General features: G+C 46.2%; 5 protein-coding genes across 5 annotated transcripts; 2 read left to right on the plus strand and 3 right to left on the minus strand.

The window, feature by feature from the left end:
• The first annotated feature begins 149 nt into the window (after positions 1-149).
• Positions 150-1,794, plus strand: F4812DRAFT_45142 (thioredoxin-like protein). The gene is made up of 4 exons (XM_047936204.1): positions 150-201; positions 270-348; positions 453-1,428; positions 1,693-1,794. Exons 1-3 carry the CDS (start codon positions 165-167, stop codon positions 1,189-1,191), a joined length of 855 nt encoding a protein of 284 aa, XP_047789306.1. The 5' UTR covers positions 150-164; the 3' UTR covers positions 1,192-1,428; positions 1,693-1,794.
• On the minus strand, positions 1,355-4,338 carry F4812DRAFT_430692 (uncharacterized protein). The gene is made up of 9 exons (XM_047934376.1): positions 3,880-4,338; positions 3,665-3,739; positions 3,484-3,545; positions 3,342-3,426; positions 3,099-3,195; positions 2,956-3,015; positions 2,282-2,814; positions 2,036-2,225; positions 1,355-1,944 (listed from the first exon to the last, which is right to left on the minus strand). Exons 1-9 carry the CDS (start codon positions 3,970-3,972, stop codon positions 1,634-1,636), a joined length of 1,506 nt encoding a protein of 501 aa, XP_047789307.1. The 5' UTR covers positions 3,973-4,338; the 3' UTR covers positions 1,355-1,633.
• A 1,110-nt stretch (positions 4,339-5,448) lies between these two features.
• Positions 5,449-8,501, minus strand: F4812DRAFT_459844 (Pkinase-domain-containing protein; the record flags this gene model as incomplete). Its single annotated transcript, XM_047937617.1, has 6 exons — positions 5,449-5,476; positions 5,529-5,903; positions 5,965-6,218; positions 6,277-6,659; positions 6,715-7,071; positions 8,429-8,501. The coding sequence occupies 6 exons, from the start codon at positions 8,499-8,501 to the stop codon at positions 5,449-5,451; spliced, it is 1,470 nt and encodes a 489-aa protein (XP_047789308.1).
• A 1,151-nt stretch (positions 8,502-9,652) lies between these two features.
• Positions 9,653-11,576, minus strand: F4812DRAFT_430696 (legume-like lectin family-domain-containing protein). The gene is made up of 3 exons (XM_047934377.1): positions 11,019-11,576; positions 10,860-10,954; positions 9,653-10,793 (listed from the first exon to the last, which is right to left on the minus strand). The coding sequence occupies exons 1-3, from the start codon at positions 11,109-11,111 to the stop codon at positions 10,028-10,030; spliced, it is 954 nt and encodes a 317-aa protein (XP_047789309.1). The 5' UTR covers positions 11,112-11,576; the 3' UTR covers positions 9,653-10,027.
• Positions 11,577-11,658: 82 nt separating this feature from the next.
• Positions 11,659-14,346, plus strand: F4812DRAFT_45263 (LMBR1-like membrane protein-domain-containing protein). Its single transcript, XM_047936377.1, has 2 exons — positions 11,659-12,198; positions 12,269-14,346. Exons 1-2 carry the CDS (start codon positions 11,888-11,890, stop codon positions 14,052-14,054), a joined length of 2,097 nt encoding a protein of 698 aa, XP_047789310.1. The 5' UTR covers positions 11,659-11,887; the 3' UTR covers positions 14,055-14,346.
• Positions 14,347-14,581: the final 235 nt, after the last annotated feature.

A 14,581-nucleotide genomic window follows, 5' to 3' on the forward strand; every position in this document is an offset into this window, starting at 1 on the left:
AAAAAACACCAACCCCCAATACAAACAACCTAAACGTTCATGGTATTTTGTTTTTTGGTTTTTTTTTTTTTATTTTTCCCGGTAATGTTAAAACCCCCCCCCCCCCCCCCCCCCCCACCTCCCTCCTATCCCCTCTCATCCCCTATGTACGAGTAAGCAACGGCATGGAAAGGTCGTCGTTAAAGTATATTTCTATCAGTTGTCAGTTATCATATATACGAAATCCGACTCAATGCTGACTTCTTCTTCTCCAATTGTCTAAATTCCAGCGTCGCTGTACAGCTATATAGCACTTATCCAAGTGATAAAAACCCGTGCGCTATTGAAGCAGCACTCGGTAGATGTAGAGTTAGTCGCTTTCTTTCATTCGTTTTTTTTTCTCCCCTTGTTCCTATCTTTTCGCGGAAACATGGTTATGTCAGGTATCTACCTAACACCTCCCCCCTACCTAGCATCCACCCCATCCTCCTCGGCGCCGTAAACGCCGCCTCCGGCAACAAGCCCCCCTGGACGCTGCCCGCCAAAGCCGCCTTCGGCGCCCACGACGCCCGGCGCTCGCTGCGCGCCGTCGGCCTGCTGCCCCCGTCCGACGCCGTCTCCGCGCCGGGCGACCTGATGGAAGCCGGCAAGAGCCAGGTCGCGCTGCGCGCGCTGCTGTGCGTCAAGGACAGGTTTCCGGAACTCGCGTACCTCGCGACCTGGCGCGCTTTGATGCGCGCCTTTTGGACCCTGCATAGGCCGCCGATCACCCCCGCGGCGCTGAGGGAGGCGCTGGAGCGGATCCCGGCTGCTGCTGCGATGGAGGACGGGTTGCTTGGCGGTAGTAGCAGCAGCAGTAGTGGTGGTACTTCTTCTCCGCCTAAGAAGGGGAAGGGAAACGGGGAGGAAGAGGGAGAGGAAGAGGAAGAGGGAGAGAGGAAATTGTTCTCGCCCGCCGAAGTCGCGGAGATCGAAAAGGCGGAAAGCTCCCCTGAGTACAAGGCCAAGCTCCGGGCGACGACGCAGGAGGCGCTCGAGCGAGGCGCGTTCGGCGCTCCCTGGATGTGGGTGACGCACGGGACGACGGGGCGCGGCGAGCCGTTCTTCGGCAGCGATAGGTGGAGCCACGTGTATGCGTTCCTGGGGCTGCCGTATCGAGACGTCGAGTTATTGCCGCCGGGGGGTGCTAGAGGGTCGGGAGCGAAGCTCTGAATTTCCTTTCTACTTACATAAGTCATACGTTCACGTATATTGGAAGCTATAGCGAACGGATCATTTGTGCTTTCATAATAGGAATCATGATTTCTCTGGGAAACAGATTTATACTTGAGGATGTTGGGGATAGTTAAAAAGGCACTGCGTCTGCATTCAAAATTGTTCATTTATTAATTAAGCATGTTGTATACGCTATATCATGTGAATCTTTTTTTCTCTTTACCGAAGCATTAAGTAAGTAGGTCCCAGTTTATGCCCTACGGATATATACTTTCGTGAATAGTCGTGAAACCGTAGCGTCGTGAGGTCTATCGGCAAAAAATAAAAGTGAATATCCAAAAATCAACAACGCCGGCCTTGCTTCTGCGGTCGATCGATTCACCGGGCGACTAGCGCAGGCACATTCTTGACGTCGACCGCAGCCAATATCTGGGCGCCCCTAAACCCCTCGCTCCATTGTCGCAAGCTTTTCTCTTTTCGCTAACTCCAACGTCATAGGTTGCCCGGCCGAGTTCCACGTCGAGGCCTTATTAATGGTTTTCTTGCGCATGATGGCCAGAATATCCTTCTCCATCGTGTCAATGCCCTTTTCGATTTCTATATCCTCTTCCGCGTACTTCCTCTCGCGCCGGTGATCTATAATCCACCAGACCAGTACGATCAGGAACGTCAACGGCACTGTGACGGCGAAATATACCCAGAGTTCGCTCGAAACCTCCGATTCCCCGGAATCACCACCACTGTCGGACCCTAGAGAGAAGTGAGCTTATGAGTCTAGTTGCTAGTAGCATAGTGGTTCTAAGAGAAGGGATGGAATGCAAATTGAAATATAACTACTTACCAACTTTGAAATTAAAGAAAGTCATGCTGAAGACAGAAGCCATAAATGTCCCAGGAAGGAACACAGCACCGAGGAGAGATAATGTCTTCATAGCAGTACCGTCTCGCTTTGTAGCATGAGCCACTCTCCTCTGTTGAGAGGCTATTTCGAGATTGAGTTTGGATTCCTTTTGAGCCATGATATTATACAACTATTTACCTTTTATTAGTAAAATACGCGTCAGTTAAAATGGGCAGGACAACTTACAGCTTGCCGCTGGATGTGCAGTCTCTCCAACGTCGTATGTATGTAATGTTCCATACCCGTGAGCTTTACCCGGTAGAAATCCAGTCTAGATAGCATGTTGTCGTGCAAAGCGCGTATTTCCTCCGTTTGGCCTCCTTCGGGCTCATATTGCATGAATTTCCGCATAGCCTCTTTGATCTCCTTGATGATCTCTTGGTATGCTTGCGGTCGTTTCCAGAGGACTTGAGAGTGGCATTCTACAAGGTCCCGGTTGATGCCATCCACGTCGAAGTCGGAATACACTTCCGCTGCATCAATCTCATTTCGCATGGTGATGGCATTCTCAAGACGACGTAGCCAATCCCGTGCGTCACGTTGCCTTTTGTCACCCTTAGCCGAGAGGTCGTGAGAGAGAATGATGATTGGTAGAAGAAGTGGATGGCCGACCTCAGCTCGGCAAAAAGCCAAATGTTTCAGCGACTTGACAATATCTGAGGACTCGGTACCTTTAACAAATCCCGACGTTATACGCGTTTTGTAAGAATACGAGAGCACTGTAGCAGCATAATTAGTAAATGTTACCTGTGAGGAACTACGAATGTAATGGCTAGGCCTATCCCACCACTCCAGAAGCGAAACTATAGTGGGTAGGGATGAGGCGATGCAGATAGAGGCGCAAATAAAGTGTTACGTACTAATCTCCCATCCTCGAGTTTTGCCCTTCTTACGGACATCAGATTTTCTGAAGATAATTTCTAATAAGAGTTAGAGATGCTGCCCAGTAAATACGATCCTTTGCTCAGTTCATCAAGCAACGGATTTTTCGTTGTTTACTTACGTAGATGGCGATCCTCTTTATCTTGATCATGAGAGCACCAGAAAAAGGGCCCAACAATACTACTACCTTCAATAGCTCGGAACGGAAGACGCCATTGCTATAGCACCCACAATCAGCCCATCTCCCAGAAATTAGATAAAGGCTTCGGGTCGAGTTATGGGAATCTTAAGTTTGAGAGGCATGCAAGATCTAAGTAGAAAGTGATAATTAAGAAAAGGTTGATAATTTATATAATATACGTACTGTCATCATGCTTTCATAAGAATGTCGTGTAAGTGATATATAATCGGGCGCAAACGTGTTGGCATGGCTCGCGTCTTTTTGAATTCTATCATGCAGTTCTTATTAGTTGTAAGTCTTGGCATGCAATTTGACTTCCACTCACATCAGGCGGATTCCATCTTGTAGCTTTACTCCCTCTTTCAGCTGTTGAGGAGCAAAAGTGCCCTAGAAATAGTCACATGTTAATTTGGAACTGAGGTCACTAGAACACAGGTATACAATATACACATTACGAAGCTTCCAAGAAATATAAGACTTGGCTTGGTGTAAGAGAAGTCACTTACAGTTTGAGCGAGGAAGTTTTCAAAATCATCTTCCGTCAATAGAGAATGGTCCTCGCAGCTATTATAAGCTGGATCCTAATACGTTGCATTGGAGTTAGTATTAAGTCTGCTCATATATATACCTACCTAGCTAGGTACCTAGCTAATGTATACCTCATCTCATATGAAAGGCTGGCAAGTTAAAAATACTCATAAAATAACAGGGTAAAACATACCGTGTAGTTAAAGATCTCCAAGTAGGTAGTTTTCTCCTCGACAGATTTGCATTGATCGAGATGCCAGCGGAACAGATAGTTGTCCATATCCATAGCGGTCAAGAAGAGGATGGGATGCAAAGCAAACTACGTTGTGTTACGATACGGCGAAGGGGGGTGGGAGCGAAGACAAAAAGCACCTATATCGAGAAATAATTATCGAATAATAAAATACGGTTATCGAAGCATCTTCGATTAAGCTTTCGTAAAAACTCGTGACATGCAGGAGATCGAGGCGCAGTCCTCCCCGAAATCGATGTAGAAAAATCGTGAGGCAAATGCAAATGCTTGACCGAACTTATCCTGTCCTCTTGGGGATTTGCAGGGAAACGAAACAAAACCCTCCCCCCAAAAGCTTGTTTAGATAAAATAATTGAATAATTTGAAAAGCTAACGATTAAGGAGAAAATAAGGGAGAGGCGGGAAGACTAGGTTAGGTTAGAAGCTTGTTCTAAATTGTAAGAAGTTGTGGAGACACGTTACGGGATTGGGTGGAGAATTAATGGGGTCGCGGCCGTATCCCCACCATCCGTCCCATTTTAGGACTTTCTGCAACTTTGAACTTAAGGTTCCTCATCCTAGGTACGAATACCTTAGGTACCTTCTATAACACTATGTACTTCCATGATAGTTACCTAAAACCTGCATACCTACATTAGATACGTAGGTACCCAAGTAAATAAATATGATGCATCCTTTACTTGGAGAATGATACGTGTCTCTTTTCGATAAGTTACCTAAGGTACCTGTTATTACCATCGTTATCGATATTAAGATCGATGATATATATTATGCGCCCTGAATAGTGACAAATCGAAAAGATGAGGCGAAAGGTACCAACCTACTACGCAAGGTATCTATGTTTCGCGAGGGAGTACTTTGTCTTAGAAAAGATGGGGAAGGCTGCCTATGAAGAACCATGAGCAGAGCCTCATGCGGGTCTCTCGCATCGACGTGTCCGGTGAATATCATCCCATAGCCATTGGATATAGCCAATACCAAATGGCAAGTTCCTTATGGTAGGTAGCAGCATGGCCTTTTTCAAATAATCTGCTACCTTCGTGGCATAATACATAGGTCGACTGCATACGACACTCCACTACTACCTACAAACGACCTAATTTTTTTTTTTTTTACGAATTACGTCGTTCAAGTCGTTGGCCTACTGACCTATAATGCTCAATAACGCCTCGTCCTTAGAATTCCCAAGGCTAGGTTGACACCCAATTCCATTATTAGGCTCCCCCTCCTTTTATTGAATTGAGCCTTATCACCTCATGGTTTTTCGTCCGGGTGCAAAGTTGTGCGTCTCACCCATCTCTTTTTTCTTCAAGCGTATGCCATCGCGTTCGACACGGTCTCATGCCATCATAGCCACTGTCGTCATTTTCTCTCGAGGTGTCTACAAAAGACAAAGCCATAGATTACAACCTTTTGCCCAAGTCTAGCCCAGCTGATAGGCCCTGATCTAAGAATCTGCAAAGCGCCTCGCCCAATAGTACTCACTTATAGAATAAGTCTACCGAATTATCAAAAATCCGGGAACAGGTGGCCAAACCTACAGATGTTAGCACGCAGGATTTCATCGCAACTCGATTAGCTTTACTTACTCATCGCTTCCCGGCTGGCCGTACTGCTCCGTTTCTTCGGGATACCTATCGAACTGGCTTGCATCGCCAGCGCCAGCCTTCACTGGGGGTGTGTACGGAGCGTCGATATCCTTTCTCGATAACCTGTCCCATGTGACCTCCGAGAACCACGGATGGTTTTTCACGTCTTGTGGTCCACCATAGAGGTTACCCAGCCGTTTCGTCAAATCTGGCGTAATAAGGCGCTCCAGTAAGTTCTGGGCGTCGGGGTGAATATACGCCGGATACTTGACTTTGCCCTTCAATATATTTTCATAAATCTTCATCGGTGAACCGCTATCCCAAAACGGTGTATAACCGCAGAGCATCTCGTAAATTAAGATGCCCAGAGACCACCTGTAACAAGTGCCGCGTAAGAAATAAAGCTACCAACATCATCCTGCTAGATGAAACTTACCAGTCTACAGATTTGTTATAGCCCTTGTTGGAAACGACTTCTGGTGCTAAGTAGTCCGGAGTCCCACACAAGGTCCATGTCTTATCCGGAACCTTCTTGGCAAAGCCAAAATCAGTTATTTTAAGGTGCCCGTGGCGGTCCAGGAGTAGATTTTCGGGTTTAAGGTCCCTATAGATGATGTGTCGATCATGAAGATATTCAAGTGCAAGAGTGACCTCCGCAGCATAGAATTTAGCCACCGGGTTTGGAAACCGCTGGTACGAGTTAGCAACAATGTGTAGGCACCAGGCTAATAAATGATAATTGACGTACGCCTGATTTCCTCAGCAGAGAGAATAATTCCCCACCTTCGACGAAATCCATTACCATATACAAATTCTTCGGGTCTTGAAAGGTACCCCAAAGCGTGATGAGAAAAGGATGTTTAACCTCGGCAAGCATTCGCCGCTCATCATTTGTGTGTTCCACCTGCTTCATTTTGACAACTTGAGCCTTCTTTAAAACCTTGATGGCGTAGAATCTTTGGTTGTGTTTTGACTGGACCAAGTGAACACGCCCAAAACTTCCCGTTCCCAGCGTCCGGAGGAGATCAAAGTCCGTCAGCGAGTATTTCCCTTTCGTTACCCTAGCCTCGGTAGGTTGTGATGGGTGGTGCGGGTGGTGCGGGTGTTGCGGTGGGGCAGTCGCGTGGTGACCTGCCTTTCACGTTAGATAGAAAACCAACTAGTTATAGCTATAGGTGTCTTTTACCGTCATTTTGCGGTAAGTTGATCAAATTGTTGATACTCGGTAGATTCTGTGGTGTTGCCGGGGACGCGGGGCTCGGAGTAGGCTGGATTCCGTACGGAACGGCCTGAGCTGCCGGTGGATTCATTTGTGACCCCCCGCCAGCGGAAGCTCGTGCTTCCTGAGTATTTTGCGTTGTCGATTGGGATTGGGATTGGGAGGCTACGCTCGTCGCGGTGGTGCTATGTGTTGGGACGGTGGTCAGGGAACTCGACCCGAATGTTCTCGAGGATGTCGGGGTGACCGGTGTAACAGGACTCGTAGGCTGGCTGGAAGAAGGGTCTGGCTTTTCCTCTTTCGTCCGCTTCTTTTTGAGGAATCCTAATGATCCTAACGTCGGCATATGATATGTTTAGGGACGTGAGGGGACGGGCCCTTCGTGATATTAAATAAGTTAAGGTAGCGTAATAATGTAAAACGTCGACTTTGACTAGAGACCAGTTGTCGGTATGAGATGACGCAATATCCCACGACCGAGTCTATTTCGAACAGGTAATGAAGTAGTTATTAAACAGCGATGCTTTCTTTAGGTTGGAACGTAGGTAGGCGAAGGAATAGCCGAGAGCGAATAGCTTTAGAGTTGGATGATTTGTGACACGCCTTTGCCAGGGTGTTTCGAAAGCGACTGAAGATAGGTAGCGAGAAGGTTTCAAGGTATGGGCGTGTAGCTATTTTGAGAGTGTAATTTTTATGATGGATGTGAAGCTTCCTAGCATAAGATAAACAACGTTGAAAACAGAAATCCAACTTCGTTCTTTTCCCGCAGCTGAATGGATGCTATGTCGTCCTGGTACAAAGAGGTGAAAAGGGCCAATTGAACCAATTGAATGGTCTGAACTTTTGCGCAGTGTAAATTCTCTTTCTCCGAAGGATTGTACAAGAAAGATGGCCGCGGGGCTGAACTAATGAGGATGCGCTAGACTTTTGGACGACTCGGCGTTCGAAACCAAGACCTGAAGTACCTGATATTGGTGTAATATACCTATACTTAACAATATTGGGTTGAGGAATGCGATAATTTGCAGGTGAAGTTAGGGGGGGCGTAGACGGAGTCTGTAAGTCCTCGAAACTTGGTGAAGGAGGTCCGAAGAGAAAGACCCGAAGAAGTGACAGCAAAGTGGGCTGAATGACGGAAAGACAACCTAGCGGGGGAGGGACTAGGGAAGCCACTGTAAGTATAGAGGTACCTAAACTGCTAACCCAGGTTGTACAACAGCAACCTGTTCTTGCTGCTTCGTGCAAGAAAAGATGGGCGAATGTCGAGTAATGTTAGTTTAGGTAATGTTAGGTAAATGCTACTACGGGTTAGATACCTAGATCATGCACCTAGCCTGTACCTGTATTGTAGGTACCAGGTAGATCATGTAGCTTAGGTACGCATAGGTAATGGGAAAGGGATCGAAGAATATAAAAATAAAAATAAAAAAGAGTATGCAAAATTTTAGGCAAGGAGATGGTAAAATAAAATGCTGTACAATAGGAACACGAACCCAACCCACGTAGCCCTAGGACGTAGCCTATTACGTGTAATAAGACCTAATACATGTAATGTAAGTGCTATACTATAAGTTGCTATAGTATTACCATCTGAATACAGTATAACGTTACCGTACTCAGAAAGGCTTAGCGGCTCGTAGCAGGATCTCTAGGCGGAAGCTCTCAAAACTGTGGGATTAACTGTGAGATTCCTGAATTTCTTCAGACGAGGAAGATGTTGCGAAGATGTTGCGAAGGGTAAGGGAAAGGATCATGCTGGACCACCGAGAGGATGATCGAAGGAGGTGGGGTCCGTTTTCCCTTTCCTCGACTCTTCCACTTTGTTTTGCTGTTGTGCCTCGTGCCAATCACCAATGTGACAAGCGGGGTTGATAATGATTAAAGATTGTGACAAGCTGCAAAAACGCTGGCAGAGAGTGGCTGGAGCATTTGAAGCCCAAAGGGAAAAGGCCGCATCTTCCTCGGCAGCTCTACCATCTAAGAGAATACCCAGTCGGGATTCGGGTTGAATCTGAAGAGAATCTCATGTGGACATTACGTAGATCCTTTATAATTGTGGAAAAGAAAGTGGGTGAATATGATGGGGGGAAGGGGTTCATCAATTCTAGATCGGAACCAGATACTTAATAAGATCCCAGACTTGCTAGCAAGCAGCATTGCTAGTATTTGTATATGGTTTTGTATGTCTGTGTGTTTGTTAGATGGTCGGCTTAAATGAAACCACAAGCTCGCTATTCCCTTCTTCCTTTTTTTAGAAACTTTACATTACGTCGAAGGGTAAGCGCTTGTTAGGTAGTTGTTGAAGATGCTACTATGAGGTATGTAGATTGGGTTGTGAGGTGGTATGAATGGACAAATAAACATTAATAATTCGCTTAAATCAAGTATACCGGGTATAATGCAATAATAAATGTTCGGGTGCATCCTCGCCACGCTAATACCTAGCATGTACTCGATACCTACATCATCACCTTATATTAGAATACTAGGTAGGTACGTACTAACGTGGGGTAATTTTTATATCACCGACGCAATTGAGCTCGAGTGCTATACCTATTATTTACCTCTTACATGTACCTTATGTACCTAGGTAAGAAGTAAATGTATTGGCGGTAACTGGTTAAAAAGTTACAAGTTATTTTATAAGTAGAATGAATATTTTCGAATGTAAGTAAGCCCGAGACCTACATCTAATATAAATGACTCGCGAATTAAGTTACTACGGCCGTTAGAAAGATACTCCAATATCCGGAATAAACGCGTTGGGGTCGATAATTTTCAATGAAAGGCATCTTTAATACCGGAGGGGTATCACTGATGACATCCGAGCGATTTGATGATGCAAAATACCTAGTACGTAGTCAGGTAGTGCGACCTCACATACAACTGACACTCGGTAGAGGTAGTAGTCATCCTTCTAGTAAGTACAGAGGAAAGTCTCCGATGAAAGACTATATCCGACGAGAGACTATATCGTCATAAACGCAAATATACACTGTGCTATGGATAGTTAAGCCGTCAACCTCATGCTACGCTTTAGCTGGAGGTAGCTTGGCTGAATCCAACCTGGTAATTTTTTTTGATTCATAATTTATTCTGTATTTTGCGCTACTTCATAATTTTACATTGCCACTCAACGCCCGACAACCCTATAAGACGGAAAACATGAGACTTCGTCAAAAGCCCGCTGCTCTGGGCCTTCATATTCTGATAATATGTACGCCTATTGTTCTTGGCATTACCTCCACCCTCTCAGGATCGGATATCTCCTGTTCACTCTTCAAAATCGATGGCTCTTCTTCTTATTCGCTCGGTACGCCGCGAAGCCAACGTATGATCCACCAACGACTAATCCAAAGATAATGAATTTGAAGAAGAACCAGGTCCAGCTGCTACCACCGCTTTCCTTGGGCTGGCTCGTTTTAACGCTTCCCTTTCCAGGTGTGGGCTTGTTAGCTGAGCCTCCCGTTATATAGAGATTCTTTGCGTCGATAGAGATGATATCGTGGTTGTCGCTCAATTCGCCTGTCTCAGCACTGAATCCAAGGTACGTGACGGCAGGGATGGCGGGGGGTTCGCTCGTTTCGAAGCACAGCTTCCACTCATCCTCGGATTGGTACTGGAGTTCTAGCTTCAGCGACTTGTCCTGGAAGTAGGTGAGCTTTAATTTAGTAGGGATGTTCGCGTTTCGGATGCCTCGAGCGGGGCAGCCTGCAAATTCGGTGTCCTTTCCGTCATTGTCCTTGTTGTATGATGTCTTGCCGTCGCCAACCATAGCCATAACGTAGGGGAAAACGACGCCAGGTCGATTGTTCTTGTAGGTATCGATGAAAATACCGAGACCTTCGAAGTTGTCCGCATGTCCAAAAACCGGTCCGGGCTGTCCTCGCTCCTTCGTAAGCCACATAGCAAAGCCGTCGCCGTACAGTTGGTTCGACCCGTGGATCTTGAATTCAACAGTGATTTCCCAATTCGTAGCGGTCATCGGTACTCGAGAAAACAGCCAGCCGTTTTGCGATGGGCGATCCGAAGTTAAACGGATATACCTATCGATGTAACGATTAACGATTAATATGTGTTATTATACTATGAAGTGCTAGGCAGTAACATACGAATCTGTTCGAACTATCGTGTCGCCTCCAAAATCATACCACCGACTTTGCATCTCAGAATCCAGGTAGGGCTGCTTCAAAGTATGGGTTCGAAGCTGCAAGACAAGTCGAATTGTCAGCAGCAGCCCAAACAGCCTAACTCAGGCGCGCAATGCTTACAGATATAGTCCTAATATTGCCATCCTCGTCGCGATTCACAGCACCCCAAGCCGTAGCCGCCAGCCATAGGGCTGACAGCGCTGGAAACCACATTATCGGGACTCGGGACTCGGTACTCGGTACTTGGGAGACAGGGTGTAATCTGGAGAAGAAGAAGAAGAAGAAGAAAAGAATATAGCAATAATATGCAAGCAGAAGCGAAAATGGAACAAATAGAGAAAGGAAGGTTGAAGTGCGACCTAATACGGCGAAAGGAGGATGTACGATGGTAAATTGATCGTGTGAGAAAACCGTTAAGTTTCTAGACGGGTTCTACATACAAAACCACCTAATGATAGCTGGCCTCTCCTCAGCTGGTGCGAAAAAAAAGGAATCCGGGGTTCGCTTTCCTCAAGTGGCCAGGTTGTTTCACTGAGCTACCCCTGCTTAGCTCTCGGTCAAGTATCGAAGTATATTTACTTCTTATGTAAAGCAAAAAAATGTAGCACTAATAATAAAGTTGTGCTGGTGTGAGGACAGAGTAAGATGTGCAGCCACATGAAACGCCACAAAAGTAGTGGAATGGTCACTGATCTCCCACTGGGAGTCAGGGGAGTTGGGACCATGCAAATATCATGTACTATGTAATTTTAGCCGCATCCAATAATAGCGGGTTCAAGCAATGATCCTTGTAATCTGAGCACAGGCCATGTCCATACAAGTAAAGCCGACGTCAGCGATTACAACTACTGAACTAGTGCCACTAATCATCTGCAACCTATTGTTCCGTCCAAGCCGCGTTCCTGACATTTACGACTATAACCATTATATTCAACCTCACCTCAAAACTCACTCTCATGGGGAATTTGAAGTATTCTTAAGTTTCCAGGATGCTACACATAGCGAGCAGTCCGTCACCTGTTCCCTCCGAGATATTCGCGCTTATTGCGCTTCTGGTTTTATCCCTTATCGTTCTCCTAATCTTGCGACATTACCTCCCACTAAGAACAACACCGGCCTACCTGCTAGTACCAGTCTTCTTTGCGTTATGGCTACCTGCGAGTATCGTGTTGTTAGTCCCTATCGATCTAGCATCGAATGCTCGAACCGATGATGAAGCAACGAGAGGCATTTGGCTCCCTCCTAGGGCGTTACTTGTGTCGTGGAGGATCTCATACTGGCTGACATTTGTCTTGACTTGGTAATACTTAGTCACATTACACTCGTACCTAGCTATATGTAATCCTCTTTCCTAACATAATTCTACCTAGGTTCATACTTCCAATACTTGCCGAATACTCGGATGCTGGATACCGCGAACCGAAAGACCGAATACTCTATTCGTTGCGATCGAATGCTCAATACTACGCACTCGTGTTTGGCTCAGCCGTCCTTGGGCTCGTGTATTTCTTCATATCATATGGCCCTTCATTCATATCGTTAAAGGGTTTGATATTAGCCTTGGCTTACTGCTGGGGTTTGATTCTAGCTATCTACTTAATGGGCCATGGGCTTGTTGCGATTCCCCGAAATTTGTTCCAGAACGCAAGCGCTAGTCACCGACTACGCCGGCTCCAAAGCCATGCGCCGAAACTCTACGAGAAGATGGAGGATGCTATTCTTGATTTGGAGGATCTAGAGATGCAAGTATCGGAACTAAGCAAGCGTAAAACCGGAAGTGCTAGGGATTTCCAAGACTGGATCGAAGAGCTGTCGGATATATGCAATATTCCCGAATCTAGGCCCAGGAATTCTCTCCCTCGAGCAGATAATGATTCCCGCATAGTTCCAACAGTCATCACGGGGAAGTATTTGGCAGACCTCACACGCCAACTAAACCGCGCAAGACATACTAAGTCACGGTACGTCGATGAATGGGACCGTTTACTTCGCGATGCGGCAAAAACGCAAGCAATCCTAGATTCCGCAGCCTCAAAGAAGCTTGACTTCGGGCGAAGTTCTCCAAGCGCCTCTTTCTGGGAGAAGACTACTTTGCTCACTCCCTATACACGGTATCTTCTTCACTACCACATCATACCTTGTCTCCATATTCTTTTTGGCGGCTTCCTTGCGTTAGCATCGGTTTGTGTCATATGGTCGGAGTTAGTAAAAGTAGCTCTACCGTCATTATCGGTAATCAGGTTCACTGTGGTTCATCACTGGACAGGTGAAAGTGGTGGCGTTGGCTTTGCAGGCCAGGCCATTGCCGCACTCTGGATAATGTACATGTGTGCAGCAGCTCTCTATTCCGTAACCGAAGTCAAGGTCTGGCGTGGCCGCGCCTTAGTTCGTCGCAATACTGCTCACGAATCGGCGTTTTGGTATGCTGGACAGGTTGCAAGGCTCAGTGTCCCCTTATCCTACAATTTCGTCACGTTCTTGTCTCGGTCGATATATGAAAAGACCACCTTCTATAAGATCCTTGGGCAATACGTCGACCTTACTCCGCTCGGAAAGTGGTTTGACTATTTATTTCCTGTTTTCGTTCTTGTCCCAGTGTGTGCCACTTTATTTGGATTATATGGAAAGGTGAGGCGACTCTTCGGTTTTGGTGTTGATATTGTAGATGAAGAGGATCAACCTAGCTATGGTAGCGGCTCTTGGCGCGAGGGGCGAGACTTGATAGAGCGAGAACTCAATGGAACATCGATCTCGCGGAGGTTGGATGAGGCTACATCTAGGTTTACGAGTGGTCAACGCCGTTCCGCTCCTATCTTAACTATGCCGGCAGCCAGGGCTGAGGGTACTAGAACACCTTTTGCTACATCGCCGTCATATCACGATGCACCTATTGGAAGGCCAGGGCGGCCTTCCCGGGCTGAAATCAACGACACGGAACATGAAGATGATGACTTCTTTACAAGCCTAGGGCATCGATTTAAAAACACATTCGATACTATAGATACTCCGAAGTGGATTCAGGACATCGGAGATGGGTTGAAGAAGCCCAAATGGATGGGCGGAAATGACGAAGCCGGCGAAAGCAGCAGTTCAGCAGGGCGAAGCGATTCGGACATTCGTCGGTGGTTTGGAGGTGATGGTCGAATAAGACTATAAGATTTTTTAATATTGATCCCTAACAAATTTAATTCTCAATTCTACTTATGTTACAGTTAGTTGGTGTAGAAATCATCAGGTTATATGATAAAGCTAGGGTACCTTGGGTACCTTCGGACCCCTGAGTCAGATTTTTGCGTAGGACATGTAGGAGCCTCGTGAGATCTACAAGCTCTAGAAGCCTGGAACACTGCCAGAAAAGTTCACCTTTTGGGCTCAGCCTCACGATAGCTTCTCATCATTAACTACTACGGTGGTGCTTACAAAATTCTAACCTCAGAACCCAAGATTTCAGTTCAGTCCTTGCTAATTTCCCTTCCCCTTAACGATGCTATGGAGGAAAGGTTGATAATCATAAGTCCTTAGGGGGGTGTAGCCAAAAGTGGCAGCCCACAGGAGCTCTTCAGATGTACCTTTTTCAATATTTGCAAAGTCTTTTGGACGTTATTATTGCTGCTTGTGGGACAAGACTCAGTACGTTAAGCTGAAGCAGGCAAGTAAACAAGTGAATAGACCTCCATATAGTT

Source organism: Daldinia caldariorum, assembly GCF_022478825.1.
Source record: "Daldinia caldariorum strain CBS 122874 unplaced genomic scaffold F4812scaffold_10, whole genome shotgun sequence".
In the NCBI taxonomy this organism is placed as follows: domain Eukaryota; kingdom Fungi; phylum Ascomycota; class Sordariomycetes; order Xylariales; family Hypoxylaceae; genus Daldinia; species Daldinia caldariorum.

What these genes read in the sequence shown, in the direction of transcription:
- F4812DRAFT_45142 (XM_047936204.1), top strand. Translation starts at nt 165, where the DNA reads ATGGAAAGGTCGTCGTTAAAGTATATTTCTATCAGTT. An exon ending in AAAGTATATTTCTATCAGTT is followed by an intron (nt 202 to 269) that starts GTCAGTTATCAT and finishes TCTAAATTCCAG; the next exon opens with CGTCGCTGTACAGCTATATA. An exon ending in CAGCACTCGGTAGATGTAGA is followed by an intron (nt 349 to 452) that starts GTTAGTCGCTTT and finishes CCCCCTACCTAG; the next exon opens with CATCCACCCCATCCTCCTCG.
- F4812DRAFT_430692 (XM_047934376.1), bottom strand. Translation starts at nt 3,972, where the DNA reads ATGGATATGGACAACTATCTGTTCCGCTGGCATCTCGATCAATGCAAA. An exon ending in TGGAGATCTTTAACTACACG is followed by an intron (nt 3,740 to 3,879) that starts GTATGTTTTACC and finishes GCAACGTATTAG; the next exon opens with GATCCAGCTTATAATAGCTG. An exon ending in CAAGATGGAATCCGCCTGAT is followed by an intron (nt 3,427 to 3,483) that starts GTGAGTGGAAGT and finishes ACTGCATGATAG; the next exon opens with AATTCAAAAAGACGCGAGCC.
- F4812DRAFT_430696 (XM_047934377.1), bottom strand. Translation starts at nt 11,111, where the DNA reads ATGTGGTTTCCAGCGCTGTCAGCCCTATGGCTGGCGGCTACGGCTTGG. An exon ending in GCAATATTAGGACTATATCT is followed by an intron (nt 10,955 to 11,018) that starts GTAAGCATTGCG and finishes CTTGTCTTGCAG; the next exon opens with CTTCGAACCCATACTTTGAA. An exon ending in ACGATAGTTCGAACAGATTC is followed by an intron (nt 10,794 to 10,859) that starts GTATGTTACTGC and finishes TTACATCGATAG; the next exon opens with GTATATCCGTTTAACTTCGG.
- F4812DRAFT_45263 (XM_047936377.1), top strand. Translation starts at nt 11,888, where the DNA reads ATGCTACACATAGCGAGCAGTCCGTCACCTGTTCCCTCCGAGATATTC. An exon ending in CTGACATTTGTCTTGACTTG is followed by an intron (nt 12,199 to 12,268) that starts GTAATACTTAGT and finishes AATTCTACCTAG; the next exon opens with GTTCATACTTCCAATACTTG.